General features: G+C 46.8%; 1 protein-coding gene across 6 annotated transcripts in view; it reads right to left on the bottom strand.

Annotated features, from left to right (window-relative positions):
- Positions 1–21857, bottom strand: part of Samd4a (sterile alpha motif domain containing 4A) — a 250240-nt gene that overhangs the window by 77750 nt on the left and 150633 nt on the right. For all 6 annotated transcript variants that reach the window (XM_052733425.1, XM_052733423.1, XM_052733421.1 and 3 more), the window contains one exon: positions 9773–10291. In XM_052733425.1, coding sequence (XP_052589385.1) covers positions 9773–10184 — 412 coding nt within the window. In that variant the 5' untranslated portion in view covers positions 10185–10291. The remainder of the gene's footprint in view (positions 1–9772; positions 10292–21857) is intronic.

The raw sequence follows: 21857 nt of genomic DNA on the forward strand, positions 1-21857 counted from the left end.
CTGAACGCTAACTGAAGACTGAGCCCAGATGCTAAGAGCTCACAGCAAGGTGCTCTGTAAGCAGCAGAGGGGTGGGGCAGCCAAGGAGCAGCCCCTCAGCTTTGGGGAGTCCACGAAATCCAGCAGTTTTGATGGAGTCTTATACTTGTGGAGACTGCCAAGGCCATACGGTGGCTGGTCCGGATGCGGGGCAATCCAATGCCATTGTTACTGGCTACTCAGTGGACTGCTGAGGAGAGCGTCAGAAGGGAAGGGCGTGTAAGCTCAAACTAGGAGAGTCTCTGGGACCTCCCCACCCCAGCTGAAATCCTAGCTAACTCAGTCTGTGTTGCCCATCTAGTTACTTCACCTCTTAGCGGCTGTTTCCTTCTCTGTCAAATGAACATAGCAAACGTGCCCACATCATGGAGTTTGGAGGGTCAGACGAATTAACATTTGTGTAAAAAGTTCTAAATAGTAAATGCTATGTTGTTGAGTGTTAGCATCAAGTTACACTTGTGTGTGTGAGGGGGGTGCCGATTTACTTCCAACGTATTCTTTCTACCGACTAGAAAAACATGAATTAAGATTAATAAAACAAATCCTAACAATTGAAACCAGACTATGAATCTGAAGGGGGGTGGGGCACCAAATAGGGCTGTTGGTGTCATTTTGGTGTGTAAATTTCCCAGCTCATCCTGGGCTAGCAAGACCAGCATGCTTCTAAATTCAAATGTAAAGAATGCAAAAAAAAAAAAAAAAAAAAAAAAAGTGGTGTCACATGTCTTTGATCCCAGCACTAGGGAGGCAGACCCAGGCAGATTTCTGGGAGTTCTGGGTCAGCCTGGTCTACAAAATAAATTCCAAGCCAGTCAGAGTTACATGGTGAGACCCTGTCTCAAAACAAATGAACAAACAAAAACACCATAATGTCCCCAACAAGCAAGTATGAGGTAGGACTGGTGACCAATGCTTGTAATCCCAGGCTGAGGCAGGAGCATCACAAGTTCAAGTGCAACCTGGGCAACCTAGGAGACCCCTGTCTCAGAAGTAGAAAAGAGCCAGGTGTGAAGTGAAGAGGCACACTGCTGGCATGAAGCCTTACGTTCGATGCCCAGCCTTCCTCTCCCACAAACAGGAATCAAGCACTACTGTCATGTGAATAGAATGATTCCATGCCACTCACAGTTTTTTGTTTTGTTTAAAATCAGGTCTAAGTTAACCAGCAAAGAGTAGAAAAGCGTCAGATAAACAGTCTGGAACAGGTGCACTGACCTCCACTGGAGGAGGGTTAGAAGCAGGAAATGCTCATCCTTTTCTGGGGTGTCTTCCCTATCCTACCTCAGACTACAGATAGGAAGCAACAGGTTCACTGCTCTCTACACTTGCTCTCCCTTGGTGGATGAAAAAAAGTTGACTAAACCTCGTGCAAGATTGTGACGACCAATACTTTGTACCTTTCCGGTCCCATCAGCTCCCAGTAAAATAACCTGTACATTCTTTTTGTTTGTTTGTTTTTTGTTTGTTTTGACAGGGTTTCTTTGTGTAGCCCTGACTGTCCTGGAACTCGCTCTGTACGCCAGGCTGGCCTCCAACTCAGCGATCCACCTGCCTCTGCCTCCTGACTGCTGGGATTAAAGGAGTGAGCCACCACCACCTGGCTAACATTCTTAGTTATCGGGCTAAACAGACTGACAGAAGGGAACATGTGGCTTGTCTTAGGCTATGACACATCTCGTAAGGCCCAGGTGACATCTTGGAAATCTCATTTGATTCAGCATCTGCCACTGAATAGTGGAAATAGGTGGAATGGGACTTAGTTGGGGGCCACTGTTTTTGGCCTTATCCTATTCTTTGCCTTCAAACACTTTGAGTGGCTCTTTGATTTGTTTTTAAATCTCCAATAGATAACATTTTTCTCCATCTCTATGTTACAACATCTTCTACAAGTCATCATCCATCCAAAGTCAAGCTTGGGTCTAGCCCATCATCTACGTCTTCGAAATCACAGGCTCAACCTTCAATATTCATCAAGTGGCAGGAGCTCTCTTATTTATCTATTATCCTTCCTTGATCAATATGATGGCTAATTCTTGGTCCTATCAATACACTTTACTCAGCCCGTTACTCTTGTCTTTCTGAAGTGGTTTTTTTTTTTTTTTCATTTGCCTTGAAAGGCTTTGGTGTTCCCTAACTGGGTGGGCTCCTCTTAGACTCACTTGTTGTTTTACTTTTGCTCCGCTGGGCTCCAGGGTGAACAGCCAGACTGTGAGTCTTTGGTTGTCTCCACCTTGTACTATCGTTTAGTCTTATTGCTTTAAATGTGACCCAGCCACTAAATCTCTTTCCCCAAACACGTACTTAACGTACCCTACCACCTCCACAGCATCTCTGATTCTCCGTCACCCGGGCCAAGCACACCGGCAATGACACTGAGTTCTCCCCAAATGCCTCTGCCTGGCCCATTCAGACTTACCCATCTCAACTGGAAGTGACACCAGCCTTCCAGGAGTGGCTCAGGCAAACCCCACTGGAGTTACATTGCTGTCCTCTCTCTCATTCCCTTCACTAATTGACTTTTAAAGTAGGCGAACTGGTTGATGCATTGGCTGCTCTTCACCCGTCCACTGTGACTACCCCGGTTCCAGCCATCATGGTCTCTTGCCTGGATGATGATGATATCAGCCTCCAAAATGTATTTTCTGAGTCTGTCTTTACCCTAGTACAGTCTGTTCACAGACATGGCAGCCAATGAATCCCTTTAGAATGTGAGCCGGGCCACGCCCCTCATCTGCCAACCCCGCCCCCGCCCCATCAGTTTCCTGGTTTGCTGAGAACTGAACGCAAAGTCTTTGCCACAGTAGACTGTTCCCTCATATGAGTGTGCCCCTGCCCAGTAATCTCGCCACTCTCTACCACACGCCCCTTCAGGCAACAGCCTTCTTGCTTTTCTCTGACTAAATTGGGCGTTAAGTCTAGGAATCTGTGCCCTAGCTTTTTGGGCTGTAATGCTCCTTCTCCCGGATCCTTCGCTAATTCCTGCACCCGCATCACGTCCCAGTGAGGCCTGCCCAACTAACTTCATCCCCAGCCACCTCACCACCTGGGCCTAGTTCTCCTGCGTGATCCTCCATGTGACTTACCAAGTTCTAATGAACCGTGTGGCTTACTTTCCTACTCTAATTTATATACACTAGACTGCTCCTCAAGTGATTGGTGAGTGGGTCTTATCCACTGATATGTCCAAGCTGCCTCGAGCAGCCTAGACCTACAGAAGTTTCAATAAACATTTTCCACATGGATGAAAAAAAATGAGTCAATCAATAATGTTTGTCCAAGCTCACACTGAATCCTAATCTAATAATTTCACCTAGGAACAATTGCTTTCTTTAATTTTTTTTTATATATATTTTGAACACACTTCCCCTTATGCCTTTCTATTCCCCTCTTTCTTCACCTTCCTGCCTTCCTGTTAGTCCCTCCCCCACACACCTTTCCTTCTACTTACAAGTTTTATATATAACTATGATGTGTGTGTGTGTGTGTGTGTGTGTGTGTGTGTGTGTGTGTGTGTGTGTGACTGAGGAAAGTTCCCCTATGTACATTTACATATTTTCCTTATCCATTCTTTTGCTACTGGACACCTGTTAGTTCTATAATTTAGCTTCTGTAAATAGTGCTGAAACATTCAGGAGTGGTTTAGCTGTGTTATAGGGAATATCAATTGCTGGGTTTGTTTTATTAAAAATTTGAAATTAGGTATCTCTGTATATCTGTGTGTGGATATGTGTGTGGATGCAATTCCAACAAAGGTCAGAAGAGGGCGTTGCATTCCCTGAAGTTAGAGTTACTGTAGGTTGTGAGCAGCTCAATGTGAGTTCTGGGAACCAAACTCTGGCCTCTACTAGAGCAGTAAGTTCGTGGCTGCTGAGGCATCTCTGCAGTCACCAACCGCTGGTTTCTGAGAAACCTCCACCCTGGCTTCCACAATGGCTGAACCAGTTTACGCTCTTATCAGCCATGGGTAAACCACCCAGAATCTTCCTGCTACTTTGTTCCTGCTCTCATCCTAATGATGCTTGTAGGATTTCACAGCACAGGCTGTGAAATTCACTGACTGCACCCACGGATTGGTGCCCACCCGGTTTGCCTCGAGGTGACCGATCCCTGTACAGCACTGCTCACATTCTCTCTCCAGCCCACTGAGCAGGGCTCACAGAGCCCTCCTTCTGTCTGCTTTCACTCCTGTCTCTCCACTCTCTTCCAACCTGCTCTCACACCCTCAACTCCATCCCTCTGCTCAGAAGGGACATTCCTTCCTGAGCCCTCCTCCGGTTTTCCTCCCCACTTCCCATTTCCTCTGCTAAAGCTTGATCCCCTCCACGCCCCCAGATCGCAAGAATCTTTCCATTCCAAACATTCATAATGCTTACAGTAGACAGCCCACTGCTGTTTAAATGTGTTTCCCAAAGTTCATGAACTAGAAACCCGATCCCAAGGCAACAGGGTTGAGAAGTGGGACCTTGAAGAATTAATAAGGTCACGGGGCTTTGCCATTATGAATGACTTACTGCTGTTAATGCTGTTTTGTTACAAAAATGAATTCAGTCCTCCTTTGCACACGCTCACAGCCATTCTTCTGTCCATGAGATGCCGTCCACCATGGTATGATGCAGTAGAAGACCCTCACCAGAAGTGTCTCTCATCCTCCAGAACCATAAGCCCAACAAGCTTCTCTGGTATGTAAACGACCCAGGCCATGATATTCTGTTGTAGCTACACAAGATAGGCTGAGACAGCCAACCAGCCAATTAACACTGCACCTACAGACCCTGTAGCAGTCCCTATGGATCATGTTACACTTTGCTTCTACATAAGCCAGGAACGTGGCATTCTTTGAGGAACAGGTCAGAAAGAAATATTTCATTATGACACTGATTGACACAGCCTCTCTCTCCCTGCAAGCAGGACAATGCCTTCTGCTTATGTTTCCCATGGATTCCAACAGTCTTGGCCCAGGACAGACGGGAAGTGTCTGCAGGGAGGATTGGGAACCTCTACAGGGAAGAAGCTACAGAGCCACTTTTTGGAAGGATTAATGATCTAAGCGGATATAAAATCAGTCACTGGACTAAAACTAGGTTAAAAAATTAAAATAAGAGAGCTGGAGAGATGGCTCATCGAAAAGAGCACTTGTTGCTCTTCCATAGGATCCGGGTTCAATTCCCAGCACCCACACAGCTGCTCATAACCATCTGTAACGGCAGATCCAGGACATCTGGTGTCATCTTCTGGCCTCCTTGGAGTCCAGCCATGTCATAGTACACAGATATACATGCAGGCAAACACCCATACATGTAAAATAAAAGAATGAATCTTTTAAAGAAATTAACAAAACTGTAAGGGTGTGGCTTTGCATGAGTTCCTCTGCACTGACGACCACTAACGTGGCTTTGCATGAGTTCCTCTGCACTGACGACCACTAACGTGGCTGTGCATGAGTTCCTCTGCACTGACTACCACTAACGTGGCTGTGCATGAGTTCCTCTGCACTGACGATCACTAACGTGGCTTTGCAGTGAGTTCCTCTGCACTGACGACCACTAACGTGGCTATGCATGAGTTCCTCTGCACTGACGACCACTAACGTGGCTGTGCATGAGTTCCTCTGCACTGACGATCACTAACGTGGCTTTGCAGTGAGTTCCTCTGCACTGACGACCACTAACGTGGCTTTGCAGTGAGTTCCTCTGCACTGATGACCACTAATGTGGCTGTGCATGAGTTCCTCTGCACTGACGACCACTAACGTGGCTGTGCATGAGCTCCTCTGCACTGACGATCACTAACGTGGCTTTGCAGTGAGTTCCTCTGCACTGACGACCACTAACATGGCTTTGCAGTGAGTTCCTCTGCACTGATGACCACTAATGTGGCTGTGCATGAGTTCCTCTGCACTGACGACCACTAACGTGGCTGTGCATGAGTTCCTCTGCACTGACGATCACTAACGTGGCTTTGCAGTGAGTTCCTCTGCACTGATGACCACTAATGTGGCTGTGCATGAGTTCCTCTGCACTGACGACCACTAACGTGGCTGTGCATGAGTTCCTCTGCACTGACGATCACTAACGTGGCTTTGCAGTGAGTTCCTCTGCACTGATGACCACTAATGTGGCTGTGCATGAGTTCCTCTGCACTGACGATCACTAACGTGGCTTTGCAGTGAGTTCCTCTGCACTGACGACCACTGACGTGGCTTTGCATGAGTTCCTCTGCACTGACGACCACTAACGTGGCTGTGCATGAGTTCCTCTGCACTGACTACCACTAACGTGGCTGTGCATGAGTTCCTCTGCACTGACGATCACTAACGTGGCTTTGCAGTGAGTTCCTCTGCACTGACGACCACTGACGTGGCTTTGCATGAGTTCCTCTGCACTGACGACCACTAACGTGGCTGTGCATGAGTTCCTCTGCACTGACTACCACTAACGTGGCTTTGCAGTGAGTTCCTCTGCACTGACGACCACTAACGTGGCTTTGCAGTGAGTTCCTCTGCACTGACGACCACTAACGTGGCTATGCATGAGTTCCTCTGTACTGACTACCACTAACGTGGCTTTGCAGTGAGTTCCTCTGCACTGACGATCACTAGCGTGGCTGATAATTTAAAAATGGGAAGCAGTTATCAATTTAAATTCTTAAATTCAAAATATTTTGAGCTGCTACTTTTTCCCACTTTGAAAGAAGAAGAAAGGCAACCCTCTAGTAGAGTGGGAGAAATTGTACCCACTTTCTCCTGCAGTGGGGTAGCCCAAGTCAGTCCCCTGGACTATATTTAGTTCCCAGCTTGAAATGGTTGGACTTGGTGATGGCTTAACTTTGAGACTGTGTAAAAGCGCACATACACAAACATTCCATTTTTCACTTTTTTTTTTTTTTTGGTTTTTCGAGACAGGGTTTCTCTGTGTAGCTTTGCGCCTTTCCTGGAACTCACTTGGTAGCCCAGGTTGACCTCGAACTCACAGAGATCCGCCTGGCTCTGCCTCCCGAGTGCTGGGATTAAAGGCGTGCGCCACCACCGCCCGGCCATTTTTCACTTTTTGATACTTAATAAAAATAAATCACCTTGTATCAGATGATTTTGCCCACTGTAGACTAATGTAAGTGTTCTGAACCTATCTGAGGCAGGAGCGGCTAAGTTACAGTGCTGGACAAGCTAGGCTTGTCAAAGAAGTCTTGGCTTATGAACATCTTTAGCTTTATTGGATATGGATTTATCCAATTTATCCAATAGTGGGTTTATTGGAACAAAGGCCACTAGAGTCAATGAGCACCTGTACTCTGTGTGGCCCTAGACTTAGGGAAAGATATTCTGTCCAGGGCACTCAGAACTGAAAGCGAGGGTACAGACTCCAGACATCCCCGTTAGCACTTGTTTCCTTTCCGTGTTTGCCAGTTTTCCCCATGTATCCATCTAGTGCACACCTACTGTGTGCTCCCTGGCGCAGGACACGATCTTCCCACAGATCGAGAAGGTAAGAATCAGGAATGTTCTCATTTTACAAGTGGGAGCTATGTTCAAAGGAGTTAATAACCCGACCAAGCTACAGTTAGCAAACTGCAGATTTAGTTTAGACCTTGAAGGGTGTTGGTTGACACTCAAGTCCACGAGTTTTCTACTTCCTCAGGCTGCCTCTCAGAACCTGTATTTTATAGACTCATGATTGAACTAATGACCTAAAGGCTTGCAATTTTGAAAAACACAACCGAGCTACCATGGCCATGCAGGGGAGTAAACACTGAAATCTAAAGTTGATGTGGCCTAATGCTGGAAGGGAATGTTCTAGAAGGGAGATCTGAGGTCTTTCATAGTTTCTGCTGATGCTCTAAAACTCCTTTTGTCTTCTAGATATATGTCACATAGTCATCTGGTTAAACCTCTAGCCCTTTGCAACTCAAGTACACAAGGGCAAGACAGCCATGGGAGTCATCTGCAACCTTCTCCATAGGGCTGGCCAGTCACTGTTCAAGGGAGTGGTTGCTGACGAAATCTGATAAGCATGTTCAAAGTGCCAATATTGTCAAAACCTGATGCTGAGTAAATCAATCTGCAAAATGAGTATAGAAACAAAGAGAAGATGGTGGGATGCTCGGAACCTGCATCTCTTCCGTTACCAAGGCCTTTTGGTAACTGAAGACGTGATCACAACTGGATCCCATCCCTCACTCAGGAAACTCGGGCTAAGAGGCTTCATATCCGCTGTAGTGTCAGCCATCATTCTGTTACACAGAGGCTGATCAAAGTTGTTCTTGATAGATTATGATTCCATAAAGGACACTGATTGCCACAAGACTTTCTTACATCATAAATCACCATGGCAATACTCACCCCTAACTCACAACTGTTCAAGTCACTCATAGATAAATGCAAAAAAAAAAAAAAAGGAAAAACAACAAAAATCTTACATTGTGCCCAAGGCCGAGTATCATCTCCAGTGTTGATTATTCTAGTAATGTGCTGTTTGGACTCATGTAGCTATGATTTGTCATTCCTAATTATTCAAGAAAGCTATTAAAAGAGGTCTAACAGCCAAAGGATTCGAGTAGGGGCCAAGGCATCCCTGCTCGTTTTAAAGCTTCCCTTATCTTCTTCCCTCCAAGTTTGTGGTGTCAGGGATTGAGTCCATGCCTCCCTCACACATGCTAGGAGAGCACTATCACCCAGCTACGTTCTCAGCTCCTCTTCTCAACTCTTTTAACAAAGGGTTTTCCTGCATGTCGACAGGCACGTTGGCTCCAATTGCAAAACCTTTCCCCCAAGATGGTTTAGAGTTATCTCGGGAGTGCCACAGCAGTCACAGACATGTGCAAATCAGCACCAAGGAGTGTTGTTTGATGGCAGTCGCCCTCCCACAGCACCGCTGTAGACAGGCACGAGTCGAGGTTGGCCACCTTGCTTGGCCTAAGTAGGACACCATAGAAAGGACTCCCAGTCCTCATGCCCACTATGGAGTGGTTAAGAGAGTCATCTGCTCTGTCTTCCCACAAAGCATTTCCTGACCCTCCTTGTCTAACATGTTAGACTGAGCGAAAGGAAGTCCACAGTGTTCACATCAGCCCACAGCACAGAGTAGCATTCTCAGTCAGCAAACCTGCTTGGGGCCACCCAACGCCTGGGGGTTCAGCCAGAAAATACAAGGAGAAGAGACCTTCCAGGTAACTTTTTTAAAAAAGAAAAACATATATAAAAAAAAGGAAGAGGAGGAGGAGAGGGGAGGAAAAGGAGGAAAAGAAGGAGGAGGGGAAGGAGGAGAAGGGAGAGGAGGAGGAGGAGGAGGAGGAGGAGGAGGAGGAGGAGGAGGAGACAATGCACAAAGCCATGAGGCTGCCTGGTCAACCATGGGTTAACGTCAGTTTCAGAGAAGCACACAGTAACTCAATGTCTCTGCAAATCCCTGAGCCCCAGGGTGAAAGGCATTTTTATTTGTGGAAACAGAATGGTTCCTTCTTTCACCATTGACTCTCTCTTCTCTCATTTCTTTATTTTTGGTCTGTCTAAACCCCAATCTTGGACCATCCATCATTTTAACCTGCCCAGAATTTTCATCTTTCCAGAGCCAAAGAGCAACAAATACCGGGTCCAAAGAGCCCTCTCCCACAGCCGACTGCCACCAGCCCTCTTCTCCCAGGGTTACAGGGTGCTCAGAGCAGACGATGTCAGCAGGACGTGCCACACACAGCAAATCACCAATCCAGAATGCATTAAAGGGGTTCCAGGGGGACTTACTCGTACTTGTGCTGGTTCCAATCGTGTTGATTGTGGTGGGGACAGATGAGGAAGAGTAGAGGGGCACGTGGCCATTCTCACATCCCAGGCTTTTGTCCTGCCAGCTGGAGGCGTTGATGCAAATCCCAGAATCCCGAGAGTTCTGCCATCCATTGAGCTTGTCGTCTGAGTTCTGTCTTTGGTGATAGTAGTGCGTCTGTCCATAATCCACAGAGTCCGAGCGGCCTCGGTTCTGGCTACCAAAGCTGGTCGATGTACGGTCCTCCAAATGATTCAGCCACATGGCTAGAGCACTTCGGTCTTCTAGGGAAGTGGCCGGGTGGATCAAAGCGTAGGACAGCAGCTGCCTGCTCTCCTCAATGTGCTGGTTGTGTTCGATAGAGTGCGCCAGGATCTTGGGCAGCAGTTTCATATACTCTACTTTTGCGTCGAGGTTTCCTGGCTTCAGCAAAGGCAGGTGAGTTAACAGAAGGGAAATCACTTTATCCTTGGATTCCTGTTGCCATTGGTTAATGATTCCTGGAAGGGAAAGTACACAGGACACATGAGCAAATACACCCACAATCCCACTAAACACCACACTCTGATTTTCTGTGACTTAAGAGTCCCAACTTAGACACCCTGCCTAAATGTCCTCAAGACTCCCTGTGTATGAGATTGGTTAACTGGCCTAAGGTTTTCAGGGGCCAGGGACTTCAGTGAGAGATAGTTCAAAAATTCTTAAGAGTGTGCAGAAAGTAGAATGCGTCCCTAGCACCTCACAAGCCTTAGGCTTGATCCTTTGCATTGGGTATAGTGGTGGACACCTGTAATCCTAGTACTTTGATGATGGAGACAGGAGGATCAGAAGTTCAAGGTCATCCACTATTCCTTAGGAAGCTAGAGGCAGCATGAATTATATGAGAACTTGTCTCAGAAAACTAAATTATTGGGGCTGGAAAGGTGGCTCAGTGGTTGAGAGCACTTGGCTTCTTTTCAAGAGGACCTAGGATCAATTACAGCACCCACAAGGTGGCTCACAGCTGTCCCTTACTCCAGCCCCAGGGCATCTGACGTCCTCTTCTGGCTTCCTCGGGCACTTCGCACATACAAGGCACACAGACATACATACAGGCAAACACATATACATAAAATAAAAATAAATACAATCTCCATTTTAAAAAAAGGTTTAAAAATTCAACAAACAAGTGCTTAGATGTTTGGAGTCTCTAATTCTCATTCATGTCTCCAAAGACCAACTAAAGAGAATTGGAAGCTGTGTCTTCCTTCTTAGATAAGACTAAGCACAACCTTAGACAGACAAGGGCCAGGGCTAAACACATTTCCACCAGCTGGGGGTCCACAAGGAGGAATTCATGGAGTGAAGCTGCCTTCCCAGTCCCGACATCTGTTGAAACTGTCTTAAGTGCTTGAGAAAGGATGTGTGCGAAGCTGATTCAACTTCCTACACAGAAGAACATGTCAGGGCAAAAGGACCTGACACTTGTCTTCAAATCTCAGTTCTACCAGCTGGGACTTTCTTATAAGAAAATAACTCAAGTGGGGTGGTGATGGCGCACGCCTTTAATCCTAGCACTCTGGAGGCAGAGGCAGGCGGATCTTTGTGAGCTCGAGGCCAACCTGGGTTACAGAGTGAGTTCCAGGAAAGGCACAAAGCTATACAGAGAAACCCTGTCTCAAACAAACAAACAAACAAAACAAAAACAAACAAACAAACAAAAAAAACAAAGAAAGAAAGAAAGAAAAGAAAAGAACTCAGAGCAAAGAAACCCAGTTCAGCTCCAGGGACACCTTGGATCACACTAGTAGGTTATTTATCTTTATATGAAGATGTTTGTAGGGTTTTTTTTTAAATACTTTATTTTTAATTTAAACATTTTACTGGTATGGGTGCTTGAGAGCAGCATGTGTGTGCTCATGTGCGTAGAGGACAGTGGACAACATCGGATGCTATCCTAAGGACCACCATCTACATCCTTTGAGACAAGTTCTCCCCAGAACTCAACAACTAGGCTAGGCTGGCTGGCCAGTGAGCCCTAGGGATCCTCCTATCTCTGCCTCCCCAGGGCCAGCATGACAACCATGCACTGTGCCGGCATTTTTACATGGGTTCCTGGGATCGATCTCAGGTCCTCATACTTACAAGCAAGCACTTTACCACCTGGGCCATCTTGCCAGACCCAAGACCTCTTTGTTCTTTTTTCTTTTTTCTGTCTTTCTTTTTATTTATTTTTTGGTTTTTCGAGACAGGGTTTCTCTGTGTAGCTTTGCGCCTTTCCTGGATCTCACTTGGTAGCCCAGGCTGGCCTCGAACTCACAGAGATCCACCTGGCTCTGCCTCCCGAGTGCTGGGATTAAAGGCGTGCACCACCACCGCCCGGCCTCTCTGTTCTTACTGTGACAAAATACGCATCATGGTAAGCCTTTTCAACCTGCAGTTCGGTGTCATTAAGGGCACTCACAATGACATGCAATCTACCTGTCCACCTTTGTGACCTTCCAGATTTTTTAGAAAGTCTTTCCTTATCCGAACCAAAACCTCCCACTCCGTTTCCCATCCTTTGGCAAGTCACCATTCCGTTTCCTGTCCCCAAGAACCCGGTTCTCTAGGTATCTCAGACAAGTGGGACCTCAGTGTTTGCCTTTTTGTTTTCTGAGACAGGGCCTCTCTCACTCTGAATCCCCTGGCTTGCCTCAAACTCATGGGTGACTCTCCGTCTCAGCCTCCTCAGTGCTGGGACAGCAGACGTTGAACCACCCTGCCCAGTTATGGTACCAAATGCCTCACTTCATTGACTGGTTTCTTTGAGGTTCATGCATGTAAAAAACAGATTTTTTTTTTTTTTCCGAGACAGGGTTTCTCTGTGTAGCTTTGTGCCTTTTCCTGGATCTCGCTCTGTAGACCAGGCTGGCCTTGAACTCAAAGAGATCCACCTGGCTCTGCCTCCCGAGTGCTGGAATTAAAGGCGTGCACCACCACCGCCCGGCAAAAAACAGATCTTTAACACCTCCTTTGCTGCCTGCTTGTTTTGGAGGTGGACAGTTATCCACAGAGCTGGGCATCCCCACTGCCTTTCACACAGTGCCTTCAGGTTGGAAGGAGATAATTATAGGCTACAAACTCATTGGCATGTACCAAGGCCTCTTCACAATAATTTAAAAAAAACTCAGTGTTGTGGCTTCATCTAAGTTCCCTGAAGGTCCCATGTTAAAGACTTGCTCCCCACTTTGGAGATATTTAAAATGGAGTTTACTAGCAGGTTTTTGGGGGCACTTTGGGATATGCTTCTGAAATGGATAATAGAACCCTACCTCATCTTTCTCTCTTTGCTTCCTGGCTGTCGTGAGGGACAGTTGCCTTCACCAGCCATTATGGATTGGAATCTTCCAAACTGAGAATCAAAATAAACCTTTCCTCTTTTCAAGTGGATTTTCTCTCGGGTATTGTGCTACAGTAACAAAGTTAACCAATCAATCCGCCTGGCAGCCATGTCTAACGAAGGAGCATGGTCTTGGGAGTCCGGCACGGGAGCTAATCCTAGACCTCCCTCTTAACTTGTAGTGGAGTTTTGTTACGTTGCTTAACCTTTTTGAGCCTCTGCTTCCTCATCAGTCATGGGTGGTACCAACAGTTTCTGCCTGCCTTGGATTAAATGGAATGAAGCATCCCAAAGACCAGCTGAGTACGTAATGGAGGGAGACAATCCCTTCTTTTTTCTCTGCGTCAGTCAGACCCATCATCAGTGCTGAGGTAAGTGGCTTTGGACAATTAGTTTTTCAACTAAGTAGAGAAACCAGGGAGGGCCCAAGGGAAGCCATTAAAAATGTCACCACGCTGGAAAAAAAGACATGTACCAAGTGAAAGAGGGGGAGAAAATGGAGTTACTGCCCTTTAAACAATAAGAAGCGATACTGGCCGGGCGGTGGTGGCGCACGCCTTTAATCCCAGCACTCGGGAGGCAGAGGCAGGCGGATCTCTGTGAGTTCGAGGCCAGCCTGGACTACCAAGTGAGTTCCAGGAAAGGCGCAAAGCTACACAGAGAAATCCTGTCTTGAAAAACCAAAAAAAAAAGAAGTGATATTGGACTCTCTCCATGGGGGGTTCCCTAGGATGCTGAAGAGTCACCGTGTGAAGCGGAAGCCGCAAACCTGAAGGAAGACCAGGTGAGACCACAGAGAAGAAATGGGTAGCCAGAATCATGAAAGGCACAGAGGAGTCCCGGTGGAAGGTTCTAGAATCCCTGCTGTGGGGAGGCGCATCTGAATACTATCAGGGCTGGGTGAGCCAACAGCATAGTTTCAAAGTAAGACAACAGCCACGTATAGAGCCTGAAACTTTGCAGTAGTCAAATTTCAGAAGAGCAACAAGCTATGTAACCCAACTCTGAAATATCATTTCACCATGTGATCAACACAGATCATTAGGCAGACATTCACCCTCTTTCGACTTGAGTTCAATCTTTGAAATCCAGGATGTAGGTTATCACCGACAACATCCCCACTTGAATGAACCATCTTGCCATGCTCAGGACCCGATGTGGCTGGTGAGTAGGCCAGCACAGGCCAGAGACACTTGGATGGAGAAAGGCACGGGGTAGATGACCTCAGGAGGTCCTTCCTAACTCTCTATTTAGCTAATTGCCACCAGATATAAGGACCTCATGTGTCCCACTAGGTGAAGCCTCTCTTTTAAAGGGGGTCTGGGAGATAAGCAAAACTCATCTTAACACCTCCAACGCACCCATACTTTGTCAGCAAAGACCAGGCACTATTTTCTGGTTTTTGTTGAACTTTGGGGTAATTTTTGTCTATTTGTTTTGAGAGCAAGTCTTATCATGTGGTTCATTCTGGCTTCCAACTCACAGGAATCCTTCTGCTCCAGCCTCTCAAGTGCTGGGATGATAGGCCTGAGCCATGAGTCTGGCACACTTTACATGACGACGATGTTTAGGAGGAAAAGAAATCTAGTCGGTCTCTCCAAGGGTCTCGGGATCCACAGGAAGGAAACAAAAGGCCCCAGAGGAAGAACAGAAGTGTCATAAGCCAACCGAGCAGGGGCAGGCAGGGTGCACACATAATGCTTAAAATGAAATTTTTGGGAACAACTTTTAATAAAAATGCATGAGGCTAAAGAACTTCCTAGCTTCCTACTAGGCCACTTCCCTGTTTAAATATTCTGCCCTCCCACAAAAGGTTGATGCAAAAAAAAAAAAAGTCAGGAACAAAAATAAAACATAAATAAATAGAACTCAGAGTGCAGGTGAAACATCCAGCATATCATCTCCAGCAACCGCTTTCTGCCAGGGATTCGACCCAGGACTCAGAGGGAGGAGGCGCAGCAGAGAAGGGAAATGGGGTCTCCGTCCCTGGTCCCTTCTAGGGCTGAAATAGCCCTCCGATGGTTTGAGGTTGTGGTGTTGGCCAGGAAGACAAGCATGGGTTTTGCTCCCCCACCCCGCCCCGCCCCCACCAGGAACTCTGCTATAAGGCTAACCACGCCTACTGGCTCGAACTTCTGTTGCTATAGCTGTCGGGCTGACAGCTGACAGTATTGAGTGGTTTCTGCGGGCCAGCATCTCGTGTAAGCCCTGGGCATTTAATTATCATTGAATCCTCTCAAGAAGCTTAGCCAGAGGGGGTGGGGTGGCAGGTCTTATAACTAACCTTTGCTTACTGATGAAGACAGAGGCGTGGGCGGAGCAACTAAGTTGTCATCGATCCCCTGACTAGTGAAGAGGCAGAAGGGAGGTAGACAAACTAGCTTAAGATACAGGTAGCTATCACGCTAGAATGGCCGTAAGCTAGTTATGTTAGTATTGGTGGTCTACTCATTATATCGACTGTGTACAAATACGTAGCTATAGTTACGAAGCTGTGCAAACGTAAGAAAAAGATCTGCAGAGACCATGGAGAGGATGCTGTGTGTGTGTGTGTGTGTGTGTGTGTGTGTGTGTGTGTGTGTGTGTGTGTGTGGTTTTAGGATGCTCCTAATTTCTTTGGACACTTGTCTTTGGAAGGGAACCTCATCCTCTTGAGGTCTGGGGGTGGGGTGCAGTTTAGTGATTTGTAGGCAGCAGATGGAGTGTGGTTGGAGATGGCAACGTGTAGTTTCAGAGTTCCCCCCAAGGATGTCTTAATTAGGGTGACTATTGCTGAGATGAGACACCATGACCAGAGCAACTGGAGGAGGAGAGGGTTTATTTGGCTAACACTGCCAGTCACTTCATTGTTATCCCTGAAGGAAGTCAGGACAGAACTCCCACAAGGCAGGAACCTGGAGGCAGGAGCTGATGTAGAGGCCTTGGAGGGTGCTGCCTACTGGCTTGTTCTTTTTGTTTGTTTTTTTGAGACAGGGTTTCTCTGTGTAGCCTTGGCTGTCCCTGAAACTCACTCTGTAGACCAAGGTGGCCTCGAACTCAGAGATCTGCTGGGCTCTGTTTCCCAAATGCTGGGATTAAAGTCTGGGCCCTCCCCCATCAATCACTAATTGAGAAAAATGCCCTACAGGCTTGAGCACAGTCGGATCTTACGGAGGCATTTTCTCCTGGGTTTTTTGTTTTGGTTTGGTTTGGTTTTTCAAGACAGGGTTTCTCTATGCAGTCCTGGCCATCCTGGAACTTGCTCCGTAGAACAGGCTGACCTCAAACTCAGTGATTTGCCTACCTCTGCCTCCTGAGTGCTAGGATTAAAGGTACATGCCACTACCTCCCTCTGGAGGCACTCTCCGTTGAGGCTCCCTCCTTTCTAGCTGGATGACTCTAGCTTGTGTCAAGTTGACATAAGATTAGCCAGCACAGAGACCTTCTGGCAATGTCCACCGCCCCAGGCTCTAGCCATGCAAGGGTGCCGCCTTGCAAAGGAGATCTCAGTTCTGTTAGTTTTCATATGAATAGAGCTCCAGACAGCATTCTGAGGGACCCGGAGCCACGGCCACAGATTTCTAGAGCCACAAAACCAGTGTGTGATTACACATGTATAAGTGGCCAGCTTTGAGTAATTTGTTTTATGGCCAAAGATAACCAATGTATATCCACCCAAGTGTCTGGAAGAAAAAAGGAAGCTTTAGCCATGTTGCTTTGAATGTTAGGTCCCTGTGACATTCCTGTCCCTGTTCTGAGACAGACCCAGGACACTAACTTGCTGCTACTAAACGCCTCCCTCACCTCCCTCACCTTGATTTTCTGCTCACCAACAATGGTAGACTGTGAGTTAGCTCCCTAGATGCCTTCAGGGAAAGAATGAACTGATTACGCAGATTTGAGCTATGTCCACGTTAGGGGGCAGAGATTTTTTTTAGGGCAGCTTAGAAAATGGTTTCTGATTATAATTTGGCTTCCTGTGGTGGTCTGCCTACAGGAGAATGTGTGCTGATTATCTGGATTTTCAGTACATCTTGTCAACAATGGTTCCCAAGTCAAATTACCAAGCCAGCCTTCAGGGTGTACCTCCCTGCTTTCTAGACAGCACCCGTCGGTCCCGCAGCATGAGCATCAAGGATAATACTACAAGAGGGAACATCTCTACCATCAAATAGAAGCCAGCTCCTACATGGAGAGGCTTGGGACATGTTGGCTAAATCTCGCTAGATGCTCACTAATCTTCTTTGCTGTGTCTATGTCCCTTCCAGAGAGTAAGGGAATCTGTGCTGAGGTTTGTATTAGACAGATTGTCCCTTCTTAGGAACAAACCAGGAACCCTCACCATTGTCCAATGGTTGATCACCTCTGAGACTCAGTTTCTCCCTGACTCCCCACAACATCAGCACGTGCAGGCAGCAACATGGGAAACTGAAGTCCAAAATTCATGAGTTTTGAGGAGGCCAACTCGTCTTTCCGTCCTCTGGGTACTTTTCTCTGAGTAAGAAGCCCAGATGTGATGGGTATTTAATGTGGGGGAAAGTTGATGCCTTATAATTTTTAGTCCAGTGACAAAGGAGTAAAAAGTAAGAGTAAAAGAAAAATTGAAAGAGTTATAGTTAAAGACGGTGAGGATTGGGAAGCTGTCCCGTAATTCTTGGAGTGACAAGTTCGATATTATCGCCACACAATCGTATGTCAGTGTTTAAAAGGCTGCAATTGTTAGTAAATTACCCTTAAATTGCTATTTTATTGTACCCCTGTTTTCAGTTTAATAACATTCACCATAAAAAGGCTTTCTCACAAGTGCATTTAGACGCTCTGTTCATGCGAGAAATGGCTGGGAATTAAGTGCACACTCGCGTGAGGAATGGCTAAATAAATGTGCTATAAAGCAATGATACCAGTGGGTTTTCATGGTTAAATCCTCCTGGTTGGAAGTTATGTCACAAACTTGATCCTGGACGCCCCAGGAACAAGAGGCTTCAAAGGTTAGTACAACTCGGGATGACTCAAAACGCAAATGGTGACATCATTTAATAGGGATGAGAGCTGACACGGGGTACCCCAAAAACCAGGATAAAAACGGCAAATGCAGTATGCCAGTGGTGAGACTCCTGTGTTAGCATCTACTATTGTCTCTTGTCTCTCAAAGTATCCCCTTGAGCTGGGAGAATAATCTGGGTAACCTGGTGGGGGGGGGGGTCTTCAAACTGTGCTGATACATCAGATATCATGAGGGGTCTAAATATCTAGAGTTACCAAGGCCCTATCGTAACAGCGGTGCCTTGTAGAAAGGCGTCAGGGGACAGGAAGCATCTCTCTCATTTGTCAAATGGTCCCCACTGGTCCTCTAGTCCTGGCATTCACACCCTGTGCACTCTCGGACACGGGCACACATCTGTGTGACTGATAAAGTGGCGGCGGTGTCCTGATGAGAAGTGTTGCAGCTCCTACCTTGCTCTCTTTGTCCCTTTGCTGTGGGGGGAAGCCACTGACACCAACTATGAAGACGCTTAGGCATCTCCAGGGGAGGAGTACTCCGGCCTTCCATTAAGTCAGAACAGGCTAGGCAGTCATATCAATGAGCCACCTTGAAAGGACTTTAGTAGCTCCAGTAAGTGTCACGACAGTGATGTGGTCAGAGACTTTGGACCTGAGCGACCCAACTAGGCTGTTATCAGGTTAAGCCATTAAGTTTAGGCGGTAATTAAAAAAAAAAAAAAGATTATTTATTTTACATGTATGTTTCACTCACATATATGTCTGTGCACCGCCTGTGTCTGGTACCCTCAGAGGTCGGAAGAGGGTGTCTGATTCCCCGAAACTGGGATTATGGTTGGTTGTGAGACACCATGTGGGTGCTGGGAATTGAACCTCAGTCCTTTGGAAAGTCAACAAATGTTCTTGGCTACTGAGTCATCTTCCCAGCCCCCAGGAGTAGCTTCCTGCACAGCAATGGCTAACTAATACAAAGGGCTTCATGATCGTTCCGTAAAAACAAACAAACAATGCCTGCCAAGGCTCAGGGAACATCTCGGAAGAGGAGGTGAAAGAAGGTGGTGAGAGCTGGCGGTCAAGCGCTGCCTCTGGGCAGGATACTGCTATTGGCAGCTATGGTTAACTGCACAAGATCAAGACAGCCAAAATTCCGGCATCGGTGGGGGAGGAGCTCGTGAGACTACACCCCCAAAATGAGGAATTATCAGCAGTTAATAATTGCCAGGAACGGGAGAACCAATTCATCTTTGGGGGGGTGTGGCGACTGGCAGGCTGCCAGATGTATGGAGCTCTAGGAGACGACCCCATACATATGCACAGACGGGCAGCACCAACTGGACTTAGTGGGTTTCTTTTTTTAGTAGGACATGAAGTGGGGCAGTAGAACTCTGAAGTGAGTTGGAGTGGGGAAATGGCAGGTGGATGTGGCCATATTTCATTGTATACACAGGAAAGTCTCAGAGAATTTCACTTAAAGCGTCTTCTGCTCTTTGAACTCAAGAGAGAAGGCAGGGATCTCTATGGTAGAGCCATGAAGTATGACAGCCTTCTCTGCAAGCAGGAGGCTTACAGATGCTGGTCATTCGTGGGCACTGGTCATGTTCAAAGAGCAGCAATCAGGACTCTCTGACCTCAGTAAACACCTGAAATGGCTCAGTGACCACTAAAAAGTGGTCAGGGGTGCGAGGAGGAGGGATGTCTCTTCAACAAGGACCTTCTATCTGCAAGACTTTGCACCAGGCCCCGGCACAGCAGGATGCTCCAGGAAGGTTCCTTTGCTCCCAACAGACTCAGGCCAGCTGGGAACTCATCCTGAGGTCTCTCAGCCAAGGGCTCAAGTAAGGGTTGTGATTCTCTTCGCTTTCTGACCCCTGCTGGTTATTTTTGACTTTCGGAGGTGAGGCACCCATTTCCAGAGAGTGTATATAGCAAGCCAACTTCCCCATCCACTTGCCTGGGTTCTCACCTCTGGCCTGGGACTATGTGGAAAGCTCCCACATTTGTGTTTGAAGTCCGGATGTCTCCCTTGACGTCTAGACATATGGATTCAACTGCACCCTCCAAAGCTCCATTCACGGAGTCTCAAAGCTACATGTCCAAAGATAGTTCGTCTCTCTCTCTTTCTCCAGATGTCTAATCTGTTAGCATGTTTACAATATATCCAGAATCTGAACATACTTTGGCATTCCACTCAATCATCAGCAAAATCCATTAGGAATCATAACCATCATTTTGTAAGAAAGATCTTGTAAGACTAGTTGATAGATCACTCTCCAGATTAAAGATTCCAGTGCTACCCATCTGCTATGATTTGGGTATGGTTTGAGGATGGCCCAGAGGTTCACATGCTGGAAGATTGGGTCTGATGCAGTAGCACGGAAGTGGTGTGACTTCCAAGAGGTAGGGCCCTGTCAGAAGTTAATGAGATGATAGATGACTGTCTCCAGAAGGAACTGACATAGTTCTTGTGGGGACCTTGTGAGGGCCCATGACACACTTCACCCCTTGACTTTCTAGTTTTTTGTCTCCCCAAGGGTTCTCTTCCACACAGACTCTCCCCATTGTGATACCATTCACCACAAGTTCTCACCAGAGGCTCAACCCACTGGTCTGGACTTGGTCTGCTCTTAGACTTTGAGTCTCCAAATCTGTGAGCTAAAGAAACCTCCTTTCCTTGTAATATGGTACCAAGTCTCTGGCACTTTGCTAGGGCAGTAGGAAATGGACCAACACGCTGCTTCTGCCCCTCACGCTTTTGTTCCGCCCAGTTCCCTTAACACATCAGACACACACACACCCCTCAGAATCCTTTAACATGTCAGACACACACACCCCTTGGAATCCTTTAACACGTCACACACACACACACCCCTCAGAATCCTTTAACATGTCAGACTCACACCCCTTGGAACCTTGGTATTTGGTGTTTTCTCTTTCTTGAACACTTTGCCCCTGACCCACATGTAGCACCTATCAGCTCACTTTTGTGTGCAAATATCACGTTTCTAATGAAACCTTGTTCACACTAACTTTGCCCGCTTCACCATCTCACCCTCCCCTCCCTAATTCCTGGCTCGGCTTTCCTTCCCACAGTGTTAGCCCTGTGTGGCCTGCTGGGTGTTTTTATCTGACTTCTGCCCCTATCCATTGGAGTGCTAGCTCTGTGGAGGTTGTGATGGGCTCCACATTTCCCCATGTCTTAACATTTCCTTCGGAACCACTTTTTAATGGCTGTAGATTATTTCTGGCATTTTGTCTGATGATATTTTAGACTGTGAGTTTTTTTTAATTTATGTGTCTAAGTATTTTGCTCCTATGCATATGTATAACATATGTGCCTGGTGCCCGTAGAGGTCAGAAGAGGGTGTCAGATCCCATGGAGCTCGAGTTAGAAGGGTTGTGAGTCATCATGTGGGCATAGGAACCTGAACTCCAGTCCTCTGCAGGAACAACAAGTACCAAGCCCTCTCTCCAATCTGACTTTAGGGGTTTTTACTAAAAATGTTATTTTCTAGAAAATTCTTTCAAATAGTAGACACTGTTACACTGCGGTATTCTGATTGGTTTTAGCTTTCAAGTCAAATAAGAATGACATATAAAAGAAAACAAAACAGTTCAATTTCCAGGTCTTTACCGCACCCCTTTCTTAACATTCTGTTTGGGGTGGAAAAGTCGGTCACAGAACAGAGATCCTGGGTGCTCCCCTGACTGTCACCAACACCGATTAA

Source organism: Peromyscus californicus, unplaced genomic scaffold (assembly GCF_007827085.1).
Source record: "Peromyscus californicus insignis strain IS unplaced genomic scaffold, ASM782708v3 Scaffold_12__1_contigs__length_115047231, whole genome shotgun sequence".
Taxonomy (NCBI): Eukaryota; Metazoa; Chordata; class Mammalia; order Rodentia; family Cricetidae; genus Peromyscus; species Peromyscus californicus.